General features: G+C 31.7%; 1 protein-coding gene and 1 long non-coding RNA gene across 11 annotated transcripts in view; one reads left to right on the forward strand and one right to left on the reverse strand.

The window, feature by feature from the left end:
* Window positions 1-2698: 2698 nt before the first annotated feature.
* On the forward strand, window positions 2699-15622 carry LOC143225170 (uncharacterized). The gene is made up of 2 exons (XR_013013663.1): window positions 2699-13046; window positions 13971-15622. It is a non-coding gene; the product is annotated as an uncharacterized LOC143225170 (long non-coding RNA).
* A 2267-nt stretch (window positions 15623-17889) lies between these two features.
* Window positions 17890-21774, reverse strand: part of LOC143225168 (uncharacterized) — a 55607-nt gene continuing 51722 nt past the window's right edge. For all 10 annotated transcript variants that reach the window (XM_076454120.1, XM_076454121.1, XM_076454119.1 and 7 more), the window contains one exon: window positions 17890-19429. In XM_076454120.1, coding sequence (XP_076310235.1) covers window positions 19318-19429 — 112 coding nt within the window. In that variant the 3' untranslated portion in view covers window positions 17890-19317. The remainder of the gene's footprint in view (window positions 19430-21774) is intronic.

Raw genomic sequence — 21774 nt, forward strand, 5'->3', positions numbered from 1 at the left:
AACATTCACATCAGATTTTAGTATAGAACAATGTTATTAATGCAGTGATGGTGTTTATTTCAAAATAAGATTATTCCATAAAATTAATGAACTTTGTTTTTTAACTTAGTTACTATTCTTCAAAGTGAAGTATTTGTTTTTACCAAACTTGTATTATTCCTTGAAGAACATTAGACTTCTTTTTCCTTCCTCCTTGTTTTTTTATAGAAATCCATCAGCTCAAGGAATTCATGCTTTAAAGATAAACACTGTTTTCCTTAACTTTATGAAAAAAAGCTTACATTCCATTTATTGGAATTTTTACAGATAAGAACAGTCATCGTTGACTTTGCTGTTGTTATTCCTATCATGGTAATGACTATTACTGACATGTGTGCTGATCTTAATACTCCAAAACTTGAAGTTTCTCATAAGTGGGAACAGTTACAGTCACATTCTTATATATTTTGTATAAGACTGAAATGAAAGAGTTTCATACTAGTAGGTATCCAGTTATAAACTGTTCATTGACTATTTTTAAGATGTTTCATTATAGATTAAAGATTTGCTATTCTCAACATATATCACAGTTCTTTTTAAAATATCAAATTATGGCCAAACTGTTTTTGAAATATTTTTCTCTAATTTTAGACAAATATGACTATACAGGTACTATTTTCAAAATAGTAGAATATTGTGTATTATTTATAGATTATTTTCTTGTTTTTAATCCATAGTTTTACTGTTCTAATATTATTTTTCCTCTTTTGAATTTTTTATTATCTCTAACTTTATTATTTTCTTGTTTTAAACTTTTTACCCTTCTCAGATTGTTTTGCAGCTTGTAATATTTAATTATTTTGCTGTTAAGTCATGGATTATATTTACATTTTAATCCAGGTTGGTATATGACCATTAAAATACTGGCTGTATATGTTTTGAAGTTGCAATGCTATTTTCCGGTGCACATGCAAACCTGTGGACTGTATGATATATTTAACTAAAAAAAAAAAAAATTTTTTTCCTTTTTAGTTTTATTATTTTCTGGTGTACTTTCCTGATCTTTAGCTTTAATTTTACTGTTGTTAAGTTGTTTTTCCTGGTCTTAAGCATTATAGTTTTATCATGTTAAACTATAACTTATTTTAAATAAATATAACATGTACTTAGTACTTTCTGGTTAATGATGTTGCATAGTGAAAAAACAAGGACAAAAAGATATTTTTCCATCTAATGTAAATGAATAAAAAGTGATGCATTCAGACAGTTTAAAAAATCTTGGAGAAGGTTGCTTAGATTGAATGATTATTTTGGTACTCATGCAGATAAATGGAGCTGATATGTATAATCAATTAATCTTCAAACAGATGATCATGGGTCACCTAAATAAATAGCAAACATCATTTTGGAACTAATGTATTAATCACACAGAAAAAGAAGTGATTCCTATTTTGTCATTTCATTGCTGCAACATGTGTTAATCATATGATCACCCTCTACCAATTTCATTGCCCCTTGTTTACTAGGGCAGGTAGCTGCTTCTACGATTTCAACACAATTCTCACTTTTGCAGACAGTGCACAGATGTGTGTTTGTTAGTTGTTTCTCAAGCACATTTTGCTACATTTTTGGGTGTTTTCTTGTATTTTACGCCTTTAGTAGGAATATCGTTCACATGGACTTACAAATTTGATTTTATGTGTGGCAGGTGAATAAGCTTTCATCAATGTGGATGAAATATGTCATTAGACCTCAGTGCAGTGAGTTGCCAATGTCAGGCAAGGAGATTTAATTGTTAATTCCATAGGAGTTGGATGCTTTTGCTATTTCTTCTTCTCATTTTCCCCTCCTCCAGTACCACACACTTTGAGGAAGGTTTTCATCAACGGGAGGACAATTTCAACGTGAATTTTCCTACCCCAGTTTTCACCTGTCTAGTGACACAACACTGACAATCAGGAGAGTCTGGCAACCATGCCATTCTAAACCTCATGATTAGGTTTGTCAAATTCTGTGTCTTCTGCTTTCCTTTGATTCTTCTACTTCTTTTTTTGCTGATAGAAGAGCCTTGTTCTAATATTTATTATTTTCCTTCCTCTTGTAATATTCTTGTTCATGATCAATGTTTTGTTGCACAAGTACAGTTGGGAGTGTGAGAACTCCTTGGTCCCATTGGCTTTTGGACCAATATTTTATGTGTTCTTTTCTCTTTACAGTTGTCTCTGTTCTTCCAGTCTTCTGATCAGTTTTCAACCTATCTCTAGACCTTCTTGTAGTCTACTGTGGGATGGATTGGTTGCTGGTTTCAGCATTGTTCTTTACCACTTAGATTTTATGCTGTTGAGATTTACTCAGGAGGGATGCATTACTTGCAGGAGTGCATCTCCCCATATGTTCATTATGAAATGGTTTTGGGGGTTTTTCTGTGTCTTCGGAGTCCATGAGACTTGTGGTGAGATTGCATTTTTCTATGTTCTTCCTTGCTTCTCGTTTGTCCTCCCAACTGATTCTGCTCAGTGTTTGCTTGCCTGTTCTATTGCTCTGTGCTCATTGTTCTTTGCCCCACCCTTTTCCCTACTCCTGATGTTTCCTTCCCTATGCCCATTCCTCTTCCTCTTGGACTCACTGTTATTTGTGATAGGATGTCTTTCCATGGGTCGGTGGGGCCAGGTTACAACTCTTTACTGCCACGTGGAAACCCTTCAGGGTTTGCTGTGTTCCAAAACACAGTAGTTTCGAGACATACCATCAGTCTATCTCAGCTGAATTCCTTTCTGTCTACCTAGTTCACCATAAATTCATCCTGTCTCTCTCTTAGGTGAATTTTTGTCCTGTGTCTTTGGATGACTAAATTCAATGTGAAAGATGTTTAGTTTACCATCATATCTCCAGTGGTTAGGAATAACTTTGTTAGTTTTATTTTGTCCACAGATAGGATGTGTTCAAGTTCTATGCACTACTGTTGGATCATATCTACCTCTGGACATTATTTTCTTTTGTTGAATTTTCATACTCTATTACATGTACTTCTGCTTATTTCTTCCTGTGTCCCATCTGCCAATTACACTTACTTTCATCTTTGGGAGTCTGCTTTGGTGAGGTTTTCATCATGGTGGAAAAGTCCTTTTGCATTCCCATTTAATACTTCATTCATTTGGGGGTTCTCTTCAGTTCCCATCTTGGTTGGAGATATGGTACGAGCAGTAGCTGAAGCTCTATCTTCACCCTTTCTATTGCATGATACCTGTGGTGGAAATAGTACAGATAGCCCATTGTGTAGCTTTGTGCTTAATTCTAAACAGTCAGTAAATCAAACCATCAAACCTTTCAGTTGGTGCTTTTTGACCAAAGCAGAGATGCCAACCATTATGATTTGAGCGTAGTTATTATGAATTTTGTGTATACATTACGACTATATGCTCATACAGACAAATATTACGACTTGTTGCAACTCCCAAATTATTGTATATTGTATAGGTCAAAACAATAAAGTGATAAATTTTTCCCCCATGGCTTGAAAGGGGTGAAAAGAAAATTTCCAGTGAGATACAAATAAATTTTGAAAATAAATAAAAGACATAGTCCAAATGGCTACTTGCGATAATCATGTTTTTGTTTGAAATAATAAAAAATATTTGTATTTCCAACCTCTTCCAATAGTCTGAGTGTGGTGCTTCTCCATTCTGAGTAGTTGGAGGAATCCATAGTTACATCGTCACTGCTTCTCAGCCAATCAGCATGTAGATGGGTATTTCTCGTTTTCTGAGCGGCATAGAAACACCAATGAGATCGTTCACAAGATGGAGAAAAAGAGGCCTCGTTCACCAGATTGTCTTGTTTCTGGGAAATTTAAAAGTATTAAAACTGTGAATCTAAAATTTAGGAAAGAGTATAGTGCAAAATATCCAGTCATTGCATCAAAAGTCAGTGACAATTATGCATTTTGTACAGTTTGTCACATCGATTTTTCTGTAGCACATGGCAGGATGAATGATTGTTCCAGACATACAAAATCGGTATCTCGCCAACAAAAGGTTTATGTGAAGATAAAAACGATGCAGACAACGACATTTATGAGTAAGAATTCAGAATATGAAACCATAAATCGAGGAGTAATGTTCATGCAATTCATCATTGCTCGCAATTTCCCCCTAGCTGTAGCCGATCATGCAGGACATCTATTCAGAAAAATGTTCCCACTCTGATATAGCAAAAAATATGGCTGTGCTAGAACCAAAACTACAGCCATTGTACAAATGTTGGGTTGTGAAGATGACAAAATGATTTCAGGCATACTTACTAACAGTGATTACAGTTTAGCTACAGATGGATTCACACACATAGGTGACTCAAAACTGTATCCAGTGGTTGTACAATATCTTTACCCTTTCCTGGAAAAATTGTTTGTTCTGTTTTGACAATGGTAGAATGGAAAGAAGCTACAATGGGGGAGAATATTTTCAAGCTTTTGGACCACGAACTGACAAAGAGGAAAATTCCATGGGAAAACTATCTTAGTTTTTATTCAGACAATACCTCAGTTATGTCTGGTTATGGTGTGATGGGACACATCTCAAGACGACAGCCTAGCATTTACTTCATGGGCTGTGCCTGTCACCTCATGAATATTGCTGCCCAGAAAGCTTCCAGAGAGCTACCCTGCCCAGTTTCTGATATATTGATAGATATCTACTATTTTTTGGACAAAAGTGCTTGCAGAAAACAACATTTCAAAGAGTTTAGGATTGTATGACAAAGAAACAAGAAAAATTCTACAACTTGTTAACACAAGCAAGACTTTAAAAGTCAAGATATCCTCTCAGCCACACAGGGACACAAGACAACAGTGTCCAAAAGTAGACAAAGAAACATTTGACATAACTGAATATATGTTTGGGCTCTCTGACCTTGAACTGAAGAAGAGACAATCAATGAAAAAAGAGAACTAAAACCTAGCAAGAAAGTAACCAAGAAAAGTTATGCACAGAGCAAGTTAGATATGTTAACAGTTTTCTTGGACAACAGAATGAACTTGTTATTTTGTCTTTTACTTCAGTCTACAGTTAATCTATTTGAGCAAGCCAATTTGATATTGCAAAGAAAAAAAACCTTGCATACACATTATGCATAGAACTCTGATTACACAAGTTAAAAATATACTTGTTAGGAACATCAAGCCAGAATATTTTGAAGGCAACATCACTGAACCTGACTACAACAATGAATCCTCACACAAATCTGATGAGGCAGTTTCTATTGGAAATGCTGCCAAGGAATACACTGTTAAATATGAAAAGGACCTGGACCTGATCATCTTCTACACCAGTGCCAAGAAATACTATATTGCAGCTACAAATTACATGACGAAACATTTTCCACTAAATTATGAACTTCTGATTCATGCAAGATTGCTGATCCAAAACTGAAAGTCAGCAAAGATTTCTCTTCTCTATTCTTCTTCACAGACAGGTGTCCTGTCCTTGTCAATGCATATGAGCAAGATACTATTGACAAGTGTGAAGGGCAATATTCGAATTATCAAATTGATACTTTCTCAGAAACTGTCCTTCAGTTGAAAGTTGACAAGTTTTGGGTTCAGCTGTCTACAGTTAAGGATGGAAATGGCAACCAGAAGTATGACATTCTGTGTAGGGTTATGCTTGAAATTCTTACAATCTTCCATTCTAATGCTGACAATGAAAGGATATTTAGTTTAGTGACTAAAAACAAAAGCAAGTTCAGACCAAACTTGAGCACCTCAGTTTTGAGCAGTATTATAACACACAAGATGTGTATACACTTAAATTGACAATGTTGTTATAACTTCCAACCATCCAGAGATATTCTCATGAAGGCAAAGGCTGCAACAGCTGCAAAACTATCACAATAAGTGTCATAAACATGATAAAAACTAGTCCTTAAACAAAGGCTTTTTCTGCTCACTGTTTGTGCATGTTCAGTGTTGATTTACCAGTATGTTTGTTACTCTGAACTAAATAAGAGACATAATAAAAAAAACACAATCATAAATGAGCAATCTAAGCAGTAATAAATAATAATAGTTATAATGATAATATAATAAACAGCTTAGAGACATTGGTCAGGCCTAGTAGCTGCAAATGACAAAGGACTCTGTCTACAATCATTACACTCAGTCATTTGAAACAGTTGGCATCTCTGCCAGTGGAACATATCCTGTGATCCACTGGGTTATTCTTCTTTCAAGGATCAAGGCCAGTCTTATTTGGTGGCTCAACAGGGCTCTTAACACTGTGGGGATTCTTCTTCTTTCAACTCATGCTTTTTCACCAGATGTGTTTTGGTGGGTTGGTGGCTATCCTCAATCTTTAGGAGATTTTGGATTGGTGATCCATCAAAAAATCTACATACAATATCAACCAGTTGGAAATCTTGGCAGTTTGTTAGGCTCTCATGCATTTCTTTCCATTCTTGTGAGGGCAGGTTGTTAAGATTTATTCTGACAATGTAACTGTCATCAGTTATCTCTGAACAAGGGACAGGGACCTACAACATCACAGTCTTGGTTTGTCATGTTTCAGGTGTTATGAGTCTGGTTGCACACCTTTCATCTTGCCCCAGCCAAGTTCTTTCTATGGTGTGAGATTGTTCTCATCTGGGTACACCCCATAGTGATAAATTTGTACAACTCATTGGAATGACAAACTTCCTTCCTTTAGGTGTTTGTCCTACACCCCATAGCTCTGAGGGTAGATGCATGATGAAAAGAAAACCCACTTGTAGAGAAAAGTATATATGTAAAACGACTTGTATGGGTAGATAAAGCGTTATGTAGAGGAGCAAACAACATTTTGACCTTCTTCGGTCATCGTCAGGTTTGTCTTTACATATATATTGCCAAATTCCATCATCACACATGCCTTTTGTTTGGTCCATTGCCAACTTTCAGGGACTCAATATCTGTGTATCTTCCTTTTTATCTAATTCATATGTCCTTTGTCATTGTCTGTGTATCGGTGTCGCTAGTCTACCTTTTGTCAGTGGCCCATTTGCCAGAGATTCTGTTTTTCCCATTTTTCAGTTTCTCATGTGTCCAGAGTCTTTACCTACTATTTGATCAAGGTTTGTCTTTCTCCACTGTTTCTAGTTATTGTGCTGCTCTGTTCTACACCTTTTTCTTCTCCTGTTTTCATAAATCCTTCTTCTTCTCTGGCATTTCTATTCTTTTCCATTGATTTCATGTTGTTTGTCTGCCCTGTTTATTTAAACTTCTGAACTGGGATCTCTGTGTCATTTTTCATGCCCTAGCCTATTCTCCTTTTGAACCTGTTGCTTTGTGTTCTTTGTACCACCTTTCTCTTGAGACTTATTTCCTTGTGGTCATTGTCATTCTGATATTTATCCTATTAATTTTTCCAGCACTCTTTACATTTCAATCTTAAGTCCATATTAAACCTGTTTAACATATTGTAGTGCAAGCTATTGCACTACCAATGTGGTTAAGTTAGTCTTCATTGTTTGTTTTTGAGTAAATTTTGTATATGATTTTGATAATACTTAATACAATTAAAACATTACCTAAAGAAATTTGTAAAGGATATTGTAGAAGTAATTAATAACATCACCTAAAAATAATAAATTGAATTCATGTGAAAAATAATATTTGATAAAAATATTTGTAGAAATAAAGTAATTGTTTCTCACTCGTTGTAATGTTTTCGTAAGTGCTGTTTTTAGTGGTTAAGCATTCTTGTGCATCAGACTTATACATAAACTAAATTAAATTTTAAAGTTTTTTACCATTGTCAAGCAAACAGAGAACTGATGAATAATATATTTTCTTTTTTTTATGTAGTTATTTGATCATATCCTGTTCTGTAGAAATCATTCGAGTTCATTTGTTCACAGCAATTCAACTGGTATGTCTGGTGGCATTGTGGGTAATCAAATCATAAAAACCAATTTCCATTGCTTTTCCTCTCGTGGTGAGATTAATCATTTTTATTTTTTCTTAACATTTGTATAATATTAACTGTTTATGTCTTAACAGATCTAAATTTATTTTTTTGTTTTCATTACTAGTTGGTGGTGTTGATTTTCATCAGAAAATTGTTGGATTTTATCTTCACTGAGTGAGAATTACAAATACTTGATGTATGCCAGGGTCTGCCAGAAAAAACTTGAAGAAGATAAGAGGAAGCTAGAAAATGAAGAAAAGCATGGATGTGATAAATGTTCTGTTTGTGATGGAAAATGTATTAAATTAAGTATACATTTTCATTACACTACTGATTCTGTTATTTCTGCATAAGAAAGCCACAGAAACTTGATGTGTTATTGATATGAAGAAAGCATACTTATTGCCTAATTTAACTGAGGCTCATATCCAGTTGTTGTAAGATAACTGGATTATTAACTCTTGCTTTTTCTTTGGTTTTTACAAATGAAGATTTGAGCAGCATTTCCCTTTTTCAACAGTTGGTAGAAAGAAACAAGATCAAACAAGATGAGCGTGTTAATTCTCAGCATGTTAAGAAATATTAAGAAAGTTTAAAAAATGTTAAGGATCCTGGGCCAGGTAATATTTTCCCAAGCATTTTGAAGGAGGTTAAAGATATGATAAATGAGTCACTTGCTACTATTTTTTGTCCGTTTTTTGAATATTAAGCAGGTATCAGAGTGTTAAAAGTTAACTAATGTAACTTCTTCTTTCAAGAGAGGCGATCACATTTGTTGCAGTAATTATAGACCCATTAATCCTACATCAGTTGTGGAAAAATCTGTAAAGTCTGATAAAAGATGCTTTGCAAAGCCATTTAATAAATTTTAGAAATTTATTAGACAGTCAGAATTGTTTCAGTAAAGGAAAAAAACAAACTTGCCTTACAAATCGTTTGACATTAATTGAAAACGTTACTGCTCATGTAGATGAGGGTAAGAGTATAGATTTGCTGTATCTGGATTTTCAGAAAGCATTTGACAAGGTACCACATAAAATACTTGTAAAGAAAATTATCTCTACAGATGTTGGGAGATGTGTTAGTAAATTGGAGAAAAACAGTTGACTGGATGGAAGAAAGTTAGAGAGGGTTGTTATAAATGTACCTCAGTCAAAGTGGGTTAATGTTGTGAGTGGTGTGCTCCTTTTGATTTACATCAATGACATGAGTGAAGGAATGTTCAATAAATTACTTACATTTGCAGATAATATTAAGATCTTGTGTCTTGCTGCCTGTGAAGAGAAAGCTGCTAATGTAAAAAGTATTCAGATCATTTATTGAGTTGGACAAGTAAATGGTATATGAGTTTTAATTATAATAAATACAAAAAAAGGCATGTGGATTATCATAATTACAACTATAATTTGGATGGAAATAACCTTAACAGTGTTATCAAAAAAAAAAAAGGAATCTTGGTGTAATAGCTGATCAGTCTCTAAAGCTATCAAAGCAGTGTGCTGTTGTTAGTGATAGATCAAATAGCATTTTAGGTTGTATCTTCAGAAATATTGAATATAAGTGTAAAGAGTATATAATTTTATTGTATAGGTCACTGGTTAGGCTATATTTGGAATATTCTATTAAATCTAGAGCTCCTTACCAGAGAAAAGGCATTGAATTTTTGGAAATGGTTCAGAGAAGGGTTACAAGAATGGTACCTGGGATGAAGGGGTTGTTAGATAAGGAGACTGAAATCTCTCAAATTGTTTTCTTTTGAAAAAAGAAGAGTTTGGAAGATATCTGACTGAGATGTTTTAGATTGTAAATGGAACTGATGATGTTGATGTATCATCCTTTTTTCATATTTAACAGTGATAGTAGTGAGACTAGAGCACATAAACATAAATTTTGGTGTTAAATGAGTCATCTTAGCTCAGAAAGTTTTGCTATTTTTCTACTAGGATTGTTGACTTTTGCAATGGGTTGCCTTTGAATGTTATGGGGTCAGTAAATCTAAGTGAATTTAAGAAAAAGCTTGATAGGTGTCTGAATGATAAGAGGATGGCTGTAAGATTATTTTGTAAATTTATTTATTTTTTTGGTTTAGTTTAGAAGATGGAACAGCCAAAATGGACCAATAGATCCATGCTATCCCAAAATTTTATGTTAACGACATGCATCCAATTTATGATTATTCTTATTTTGCTATTTTTCATTCATTTACCTTTATTCCAGTAAACCAAAAACACAATTCATTAGCCATTTTTATTTTAGTTTTCAGTTAGCCATTTGATTGCAATCAGACTTGATGTATGACTCAAATGTAATGACTGGCATGCAGTTATTTACTTTTTTCTTATTATATTAATTATGAAAAGGATATTGAAACTTATTCATGTTGCTCTTTTTAGTAAATAATACTGTGAATTGTTAGGCTCTGCGTAACTTTTAATATCTGTTAAAATGTCTTACTTAAAGTACTATAGCAAAATAAATCTTTTATCCCGAAACATATTAAAACTTGAACTATGTTATCATAACACTGCTTGCTTAGTTATTTCCTCACTGTTTGTTCTTCAGGATACAATCACAGAGAAGGTAGGACTGACTTTCTCTTTGAGCTGACCTCTAAGAAACTGGAGTTTATTCAACACTTTTCGTTATGCTAGTCAATAATATATTTTATGCATGTTTTCTAACCACTTAATGGTTTCTTTTTATGTTCTTCTGTTGAAATCTTTTCATACATATCTTTGTTTCATATAATGTTAAAAATTGTTTTCTTTATCACAGTATTTACATTTTTATTTTAATACCGTAACTCTTAATATTATGTTTAATATTTTAATGTATTTTTGTTTTTCATTACAAAAGTGTTTAATATTTAAAAGAGTTTTTAAATTCCCCACGTTTTAATTTTTCTTTTCTGAAGGTATTTTGTTTATTGTAGATATTTTCTCGTGTTAAATGTTATCCAGGTCTTAAACTTTTATTAAAGTCGTTATTGACAACACATTATAGTAAACAAAAATTATTTACTTCAGCACACTATGAATGAAACTAATTTTGCTCAGACACTTCATTGAAATATTTCAATGTGGTTGTCTTCCACAGAAATATTATTTACTAAAGAGCTATTCTTATGTTTTAGAAATCACAAGATGTATTTCATGTTTGTGTTTGGAAGCAATTCATAAGGTTTCTCCTATTTGTGATTTACAAGAAATTCTGTATTTCTATCTTCTTTTTAGTCACCAGTTTCATGTACTGTCATACTGTAATTACCAAATTTCATTTTCTGTCAGATTTTATATAAGATCTAAAACCTATTTTTGTCATTTATTTATTTAGATAAAACATAGGATAGTTGTGGCTGATATTAGTTTAAGGAACATTTAGGAAGTTTATTTTATAATATATAATAGTAGCATTTAAGAAGTGCATATTTCCAGTTTATTAAAGTATGGTTATATGTAAAGGTGTTTGCATGTTATCCTAAGCTTACATTAGATGAATACTTAGGACGACCTTAGTAATTTCTGAGGTTCTTAACTTTTGTATCAAAAAATATTATTGTATATATTCTAAGAATGATGTTTGAAATATTGTATGAAACTTGTCACTATGTGTATTATGGTAGTGATATAGTGGATGATGCATTGAATTATGTATAAAGTGGATGTATTTTGGGAGTGCTGATGATTACATTATACAAATCTGACTACTGAATCTATTCTGAAAGTTGTCAGGTTGATTATGTGATGCATGAAGCTGAAAGTTATATTGAGTATGTGATACATGAAGATGATTACTGAATCTATCCTGAAGGTTATGTTGAGTACTTGTTTTTATGTTTTACCTCTTCACTTCTTAATTATAAGGATACTGAGATGCTGGTTTTATGCAAATACATGCATCGTCAGTTTAGCGATATATATATATATATTTTTTTTTTTCTTTGTTTAAAATGGTGTGATAGAATTGGTAGTTTTAGACTGAGTTCTTTACCCAGATGGCAACAATGTTAACTAAATTTTCAGTTGTCATTCTCTTCCAAAATGTATTGGAAGAGAATGACAACTGAACATTTAGTTAACTGAAACCATTAGCTGAAAGTTATGTCTAGGATTGTACATAAAGCTTATTACTGAATCTTTCTTGAGAGTTATATTGTGGATGACACATTTCTGAATATAGCCTAAGAAATAATGTCATGAATAGTGTGTTAAGCTTAGTATTTTTTGTGTCCTGGAAGTGACTTTATCTGATGTGGGTGAAACTTATTTTCAGATGTATCATAGAGTTTATAACATAGTTTAATCATATTGTAATAAATGGCACCACTGTGTTGTGTTATACATATTTGGCAATAAAAGCTGAACTTTACAAAATGAGAGACAGGTGATTGTGTACAAGTTTTGTTCGTTATACAATGAATCTAACTAATATTCAGTTAGACATCTTGCTGTTTATTCTCTGATGTTTTTTAAAACTTTGATTTGTTTATAGCATAACATTTTATCTATGATTTGAAGTACAAGAAATGAACAAGTTTTAATATGTACATTTTTTATGTGTCATTATTACCGAACAGTTATTTTGATTGATAGATACTAAATAATTTAATCACAGGTTCATTATGGTAGTAGCTAGTGAGTTAGATCTTTTAAGTCAATGTCGTTTGGAGCTTTGGAAAGTATTCTGATATTAACAAAATTTAATCTATTTTAGTTTTTTGTTTTGCTTTAAATATTAGTGAGTTCAAATGTGATGAATGTTTCATCATAAGAATACTAACTTTAGTGTTCTCAATCTTTACAGGTAGGAGTAATACCTCCTAAAGCCAACTCAGAAAATGTTGCTATTCCTCTAGCAAATGTCAACATACTTAAGATACCTTTTACTAAATTCAAAGAAGAAAATGAGCAGCTGAACTCAGACCAATCTAATATTAACATCTCAGGATAGCTAAACAAAACAGAGTTATGGCAGAGTTTGCAACAGAAAGAGCACAGCACCCCCCAAAATTCAGCAAAAAGATACTCCTTTAAATTTGACGATTCCAAGCAGATAATTAAAGACCTAGTGATGCGTTACAGTGTGATGAAGGCGTTGCAGTCTTCTGTATTATTTGTTAAAATTCCTCAGGTTTTATATATTTTATTCTTATTATCAAAAGTATAGGATTGAAAACATTCACTATCATTTGCATGGTATGCTGATCTAATATCTGTTAAAAAACTAAATTGGTAGTGGAAATCAATAACAGTGGAATTTCATTAGGTTTATGTTATTTTGATCTTGCGTAAGATTCTGCTAAGAAACTCAAGGTCACGCAAGCTCATAATTAAACTGCTTCTTTTCAAATTGTGTTCGGCGTGAGTTTTATTGGTATCTTGGCCTTCAGTTCATTAAAAGATGCCCATTTTGTAACTCTAATTGTAAAATGTTTAAACAAGTGCATTTCTAATGATCATGTGTCACTTTCAACCTTGACCTCTCCACTTCTTTTGCTTCCAGTGTCTGTGATGGTATTAAATGTTTTTTTATTGGATTCACAGACAGAATTCCTATTTCTGATATCTAAACACAGAAATAAATTAAAACTTTAAGCATCTCATATTTACAGCATATTTATGTATAGATTTATCATATTTAGTTGATTAAAAATGATTTTAACGAGAATGGATTTTGACTTCCATAAGATTTTTTTTCACATGAAAGAACTTGATTTATGTTTTCCTTCCTTTCATTTTTCTGCATGTTCTTCACACCTATAACTGGATTTTGAAAATATAAGTTAATTTGGTTTTACACAGTTTTGTGTGTGTGAAAGTTGGTAGAATAATATAGCCAAAGAATGTATAGTTACAAGGTTTGATTCCAAAACATCTTAGTCAAAAAAAGTGTAGTTACAAGGAAGTTTAATTTTGAAACACCTTATTTAGATAGAAGGAAATATGGTTGTAGTTTTTTTTGCACTTTTATGGGTTGTTATATTTTATGATAATTCATATTACTTAAAAGTTATTGTTGTCTTTTGTAAAATGCACTCATCTTTTCTTTATATAGATTGAAAACACAAGGCAATTAAAATGGTTCAATAAATGATGATGAATGAAAGCGACTTTCAAACATGTCTGAAGATGAAGAGGAGGATGACTCTGGAATAAGAATCAGAGTACAATAAACAAAGTAACTTTCAAGAGTCCATCAAAACAAGATTTTCCAGATGACACCACTGTGGAAGAACAGATAGTGAGACTAGTGTCTGACTGCACTGACCTCTAGTCCTAAATCTAATAGTCTGAACTGATGCTGGGTGTGTAAGTGTCTGAGAAATGAGATGTCAGCTTGATTCATTACCAGTGTCGCTCAAACCATTCTTATGATTGATTCGCACTGTTGCTTTAGAGGTTTAGCTCAACAAGTTATTCTGACTTGCACAGACTCCAGTACCACTTAGAAAGAGCAGTTTTACCAACATCGAATCAACTGATACCCCTCGGAACCTCACCCTTATGTTTGTATGATGGGCTAAAATAATGTGAAAATTATTGCATTGAATAATTTGTTGTGACTTTTCTTTAAGCCAAAGGTCACCCACTGTGTGTTGAGCTTCCTAATGATAGTCATTTTCACTTTTCACTTGACTGTTTGAAATCTAATTGTAAGAATTAGTTTGGTTTATTATGAACATTTCAGGTGTTACGTTTAAAAAAAAAGAAAAACATTTAGATTAAACTCTCATAATTAGGAGAAATTTAAAATTTAACTTAACCTGAAGTGTCACCATAGTTAAAATAGATTATTCTAACACAGTCTTAACTCTTATCAGTACAAATATTTTTTCTCCTTTAAACCATTTGTATATCTTACAAACCAGATAGTTATAAGTTATCATGTTCTCTTTTCCAAAATGTCCCTTACCTAGATCATCAACAATAGACATTATTACACACCTTTTGTCACAAGAAGTAATAGTTTTAATTGTAGCGGTAAGAGACATCCTTGCACATAACTTGGAAAGTAAAAGGTTTTAAATTTATAAATGATACATACAGCATATTTATCAGCAACACAGCACACCATCAAAGTGAACATACAGCCGACATTAAAATCAAACATTAACTTAACAATGAAATGGTCAGTTTTACAAAAAAAAAGGAAAATATTAAATCAAAGCAATACATTGTAAGATACCTTTAAATCCTTATTTTAATATATAATAAACGTACAGGTACAAGTACTAGACTTCTACATTGATTTATGGAAATACTGTCATTAAAGTTTTACAATATGTCCTCCTTGATCATAAAGTTTGTCTACAACAATATCATGGAAGTCTATGTTAGTGAATTTTGAGGCATTGTTTACCTGATATTTTTGTGCTCTCCTCAAAGATGAAGAAACAGTAATAGTAAAGTCTACCTAGATTAACAATTCTTCTATCCTTTCTGTGACTTGGAGCATCTACAGAAATGTGAATGATACTGGCCTCAGGAACTCCTTCACTGCTTTTGCATTTTTACTTGAGAACCCTGTATAAAATATTATTGAATATCATGGAATATGAGCTAAATTACAGGGTTTTGTTCAATATCATAATAAATGTCTGAGAATGAAGAATAATCCTAATAACCTTGCAGTGTGCTGACCGACAATGTTTCCACAGCGACAATTGTTCGGCCCAATTTATTTGTTAATGAAATTGCTCCCAGAAATATATAAAAGAAGAAGAATCATTGCAAACAGCAGGTGAATATAAAGTTCTACCAAAAATAAAGCTACATGAAACCTTTCTGCACTTCACGATGTGTACGTAAATTAACACTGAAGAGTAGTTCATCTTCAGAACTGACTTCATGCAGAGTCATGGGCATGAAGTTATAGTAGCTTCAAATAATTTCACACCACATGACCAGGAAATATCCATGTACTACATGACAATTACTGCATGAGAGTTTGAACCTTTGGCAACAACATGGAAGGTGGTTACTGTATTGCCAAAAAAGTGAAAAATCCATACCAGGAGTTATTAGCAATAAATCTTCATCTACTCACTGGGATGTTGTAAAACCAAAGACTATGGAAGGTCCTGAGAAATTAATGGTTAGAAAAGCTTTCATGGATGTGAAAAAAAGGACAAGACTTTATACTTTGAACAATTAAATAACAAAGCAATCAAATAATAGATTGCTGTTTATACTAATAAGTATGAATTCCATTAGGATGACATAGTGCTGTTGAACAGTAAGTAAGTTTGTGGAAGAAGGTCTAGAACACTAAATTTTTTCAAGAAAATTTAATGAAACTGCAAAGTATCTAGAAATAAGACTAGATCATAAATAAAAGAATCAATGTTTTGCATTTACTGAATAGTGAATGAGTACTAAGTCAATACAGCATTGGTCAGTTTAGACCAATGAAGTGTACAGTTTTGCAAATTATTTGGATCAGTGTCAATTTCCTACACATACAGTAACTCAATCAGTTAGCCATTAAATTCTACAACATTGCTTTTTACATTAGTTGTGGTATTTCCCATTTGAGTACCATTCGTGAAATTACTTAGCTTACAATTTACAAAAGTTTACAAGTGAAAGCAGCTTGCAGAAATGTTAAGGAAGAAATAAACTAATTTAATATCATTATGGATTGGATTTTAAGTTAATTTCTTCAAATAATTTAAAAGAACCTATCTAATAAATAAAAAATGATAGAACAATATAAGGCTAGAGATATGTCAAATCACAATTTGGTCAATTCAAAATACTAATTTTTTGCCCATTTTGCAATGAAATGTCACAGTGTACAAAATAGTGACTATTTTTGTACCCGTGATAATCTTATTCTTCTATACTTTAAACGAGTGTGGTGACATGCAGTTAAGTTTCTTGCCTCTTTGTATAGTGATAAAACATCTAAAGTATCCATATGTTTGGTAACATAAATTTAGTTGTGTACACTCTGTTTACTACTATATAATTTATCAGCCTAATACAGTTGAGTCATGTAAAATATAAAGACAAGAACTAAGCATACATAACTTGTGTTAACCTGTACATAATGGTAATCTTAATAGTCAGTGTTATATTTAGTACTTTTCTGACTTATAATCAATGTTTACTTTCATCAATAAAAATTCAGTATTTTCAGTAGTCTTGTGAAAATTTGTACAGAAACACAAAACTTTATATTTTCAGCTTGCTACAGGTTTCAAACTATATGTTACATAACTTGAATGTACAATATATTTTCTTGTAAAATAGTTTTTTGATTTAAAAAGTAACTTATTCTAAGTTATTGTACTTGAAGCTCTTCAACAGGTTCCTCCTATTCTATTAATATTTTCTGCCACTATAAAAGTTTTGAAAACAAAGTTGAAAGTGAATTTTATATGTTAATTCTAACTATTCCAACAGTTTTAACCAAATAAAAAAAAATCAGATTAATAATTTGTCATTTTCTGAAATGTATTTAGTATAATTCATGAAGAAAAATGAAAAAAAACTTTGCATTCTGAATGCTGTATTGTTGTGAACAGTTTCATCTGCAATCAGTGCATTTGTCAATGATTTAATATAAATTTTCTTCACATTCCAAAGAAGAAGAACTTTATTTTTGCTAAAAAACCTACTACCCCTTGAAGATATATTATTCACTTCTTTATTTTCAAATCCTTTCCTTAATTTTTGCATAGACCATGGATGAAACCTTATTATAAGGCCACATCGAGTGGTTTAATCATTTATTAATGAAACACAGCTTTGAAAACAGTTATAAAGAAAGTTTACATAGGACTGTAAACAGCAAGAAGTAGTAAATATACAGGTTTAGGAGCTGTTTCATATTTTCTGTAAACTTTTTCTCAACCCTATTTGTTTGTGAATCCTGAAAGTATTTCTACTTGAAAGCTACAGAAATTTTATTCAGTGAGAAGATATAACTTAGATAAAGTAAACTTTGAGACAGTTCAAAGACAAATTAATTGGGTATAAAAGAATTTAATTCAAGCTCAAGTTTAATACATTAACAAATGACAAAACCTTCTCCAAATATTATATAATGAGGTACAAATAGTTTATCTAGACACAAGTATATATATATATAATAAAATAGTATGACAAAAAACAAACACAACTGGAGATTGCTTAAGGCTTAATAAAGGTATCTTGTTGATCTTTGGTCTTTTGTTTAAATTTACAGTTTTTACTTTTTAGTAATTTGGTTTGTTTTGAATTTTGTTCAAAACCACATGAAGGCTATATCTGTGCTAGCCATTCCTAATTTAAAAATAAAGACTAAAGGAAAGGCAGCTAGTCATCACCACTTACTTCTAACTCTTGGGCTACTCTTTTACCAACAAATAGTGGAATTGACCATAAAATTATAAGTCCCAAATGGCTGAAAATGCAGATTTGAACCTGCAACCTTCAGACTGCAAGTCAAGCACTCTAACTGTGCTGGGCTTACGTTTTAGTAGGTACACTACTGTTTTAATGAATTGGAATGTTTGTAAACATGAAACATATTTTTATTGTGTTGATGAAATAAAATAATTATTAAAACAGTTAAATTAAATTTACTGCTTTACAAGTGTATTAAGTAATTAAAATATTCTGATGACAGAAATCTGTATTGATTATTACTTTTATCTTTATTTTATTCCAATAACTAAAAAAATTTTTCTTACTAACTACTCCATCATTTCTAATTGCAACTAAGATATGCTTTAAATAAAAACACTATTACCCTTATTGGTAGTAGTAAAACAATATTTTCATTATTCAACTATCCATTTTTTTGAATTACAGGAAATTAGTGTGGGATTACTAAATATTTTAAAAACAAATATTACGGAGATTGCATGGTGGTATTTAGTCAATTCATCAAGTAAGAAGTTTTACTTTAGAGCAGTGTCACACTGGGAAATCTGCAATTGTGGCAAAATTGTTTTTTGTATTAGCATGATACAATAGTGCAGTGTTTGAAAAATGTATAAAGCTAGCACACACCCATTCCTTTTCTCTCCTTGTGTGTGTGTTGTATGAGGCATGTATTAATTGATTAGTGAGTACCACTATCATCAATTTTTATTTCTTGAACATAGTGCAGTAAACTATCACAAGTAACACACTACATTATAAAGTTTCATTATCCACATAGTATTATTGCTATAAGTCTGTATGTTGATAGGAAGTCAGTATAGATACTAAACTTGAGAAACTGGGACACATGATATTTATTTACATTGTGAGTCAACTGGAAAATACAAAACAACAGATGAAGGTAAAGTCATGCTTTGTGTAAAATAGTTCAATAACAGGATAGTAATGTAAGCAATACAATAAAATTATATACACAGCTCATACAACTGGCTTATTCCCTCTTGTATGTAATTAAAAAATTTAACACCTTACTCAATATTATGCGAAAAAATGTTCTTCTCACCCACATCACTTTTTTTAATCACTTCATTACAACCTTTTTCTGAACTCATGCCTGTAATTTCTTCACTATCTTGATCACTAAGAAAGACAAATAATAATAATATGCATAACTTTTAACATATAAAACCTTTCAATATCCATAATAATATCTAAAACAAAGGAAATAATAACGAATTTCAACCATTATTGTAAGAACTATTATACATTCTTAGTTCACTTTCCTAGTATCCTCGTTTTCCATGCATAATGATATAAACAGGTAAAACTGGAAGAAACTGTAAAGAACCACAAGTTAGGATAATACTATAATGATACAATCATTTCACAAAACCAAAATAAGAAAAATTCAGACATGACACAAGATATCTAATTCTATCCATTGGCTAAATCCCATTCATTATTCATTTAGAGAGAGTAGCCAAAAAGCTGACAGTGGGTATTGTTGACAAGATTCCTCATTTTAGTCTTTCTAATCAGAACTAAAAATGGCTATACACAAATAACTCTTTGCATAGTTTTGCATAAAAATTGTAAAGATGAAAAAATAAACTCTTCATGAGAAGCTGAACAACCTCAAACACTCTTCTGATTCAAAAAGGCTTAAATACACGTGTCTTTATTAGTACCTGTACCAAATTATTTTGCACATTTTGAAACAAGTAGTTTTAGTCCATACATTTTCCTATCACTAATGTATCTGAACTGACTACACGTAAACTTAAAACCTCAATTCTTAGCTTACTATGACATGGAACTTCTTAGCAAGTATGAAATAATTAAGTACTAATATATATCAACACAAACTGAATAACCTCCAGCTCAAAGTGTTAGTTTTAACAGTAACAGTCTCAAATACCTTTTCAATTAGATAAAGAATAAAGATTTGCATATAATTAAATTCCTACTAAACTTGTGCTCGTTGAAAAGTGGACCTACATAAGCTATTGTGAATGTTTTTCACACTAAAGTAATACTAGTTCCCTTCTATTAAAACCAATAAGTTGATGCAGGGATTTTTCCTTGCCATTTTACTGAATGCAAGAAAAACACAACTACTAAAATGAATGTTTTTTTACAGTAGCCATTTCTATAAGAAGTGATTAGGGAGATGTTCTATTTAAATCAATTTATTTGACATATTCCAATAAAATAATGTATGTACATAATACCAACACAGAAAAGCAAAAAAATATATAAACCAAATACACACACACATATACTCAAACTCTCTTTATGCTTTTTACCATTCCACCTTCTATCTTCAAAGTATTTCTTTCAATTTACTGATAGAAAAACTCTCTTTTTTGTGTGAAGTTTCCACAAAAAACAAACATTTTTATTTTTAACTTTTTCATCAGATTTATTGTTTAGCACATATAAAGATGGATGAATTAATATCGAATTTCAAAAACTTATGAATAATTTTCCTGTAATATATTGAAATATACAAGCAGCTACAATTTCAACAAAAAACTAAGCACAAAGATAACACTTTGTAAACAACCTTTGTTGTTAGCTTGAAACAAATACATTTATTGTGACATGACTTGTAGTGAAAATAACACATTATTAAGTTTCTTATGACTAGTTTACAAAAATATTTTAATTGTTTTACCATACTGAAGTCCTCCAGCTTTCCACTGACTCACCAAGAACAATGTTATTTGAAAGGTGTTATAAACAAGTTTAATAATAATAACTTCCTCCACACATTATGCTCATTTACATACCTCTTAGCTTAAAATATGAAGATAATAGGGTCAGGATGCACAAAAAGAAGTGATTATGCTTGCATCCTATGGAAGCACAAAACATTAGTTCTTTTTTTCATATATTTTCAAATAGGATTAGTTTAAAGTGTAAACATATATTCTAACCAGTTGCAAAAGTTAATATTTTCTAACACTGAAAGTGTACTTCCAATGTAATTCTCTAACCCATAGCAACCTCATCTTTCATTTGCACCCTAAGCAGTGGTAAACTTTTTAAAAGTGCAACAGTCGTTTATAACCTAATTTTTTTGCATTATTGCAGCAACATTTGCTGACCATGTGACCACACTCCACCAATCCCATTGTACCCTCTATACTAGCACAGTTAGCTCCCTCTACCCTAATGGCACAATCTTTAATATTTTCAGTGTTAGAAAATGTTAACTTCTAATACAGGTAATACTGTACCTCTACTCCCCCCATAGCTAGAATTCCATATGAGAAAAATAAAGGAGCTGGTGAAGGTACAAATACAAATAATCAAGTGAAGAGCAACCACCATTAAAAAATAGTATATGTTGCCACAATTAAAATACAAGGCACACCTGAGGGGTATAGCACTTGTCCTGAGCTAGAGGATCATATATGAATAGGCCAAATGCAGTCCACCCAGTGCAAAATGCCTTGGGGATATCTGACTCATGAATGTTC

The sequence above is a fragment of the Tachypleus tridentatus genome, chromosome 9 (assembly GCF_004210375.1).
Source record: "Tachypleus tridentatus isolate NWPU-2018 chromosome 9, ASM421037v1, whole genome shotgun sequence".
NCBI lineage: Eukaryota > Metazoa > Arthropoda > Merostomata > Xiphosura > Limulidae > Tachypleus > Tachypleus tridentatus.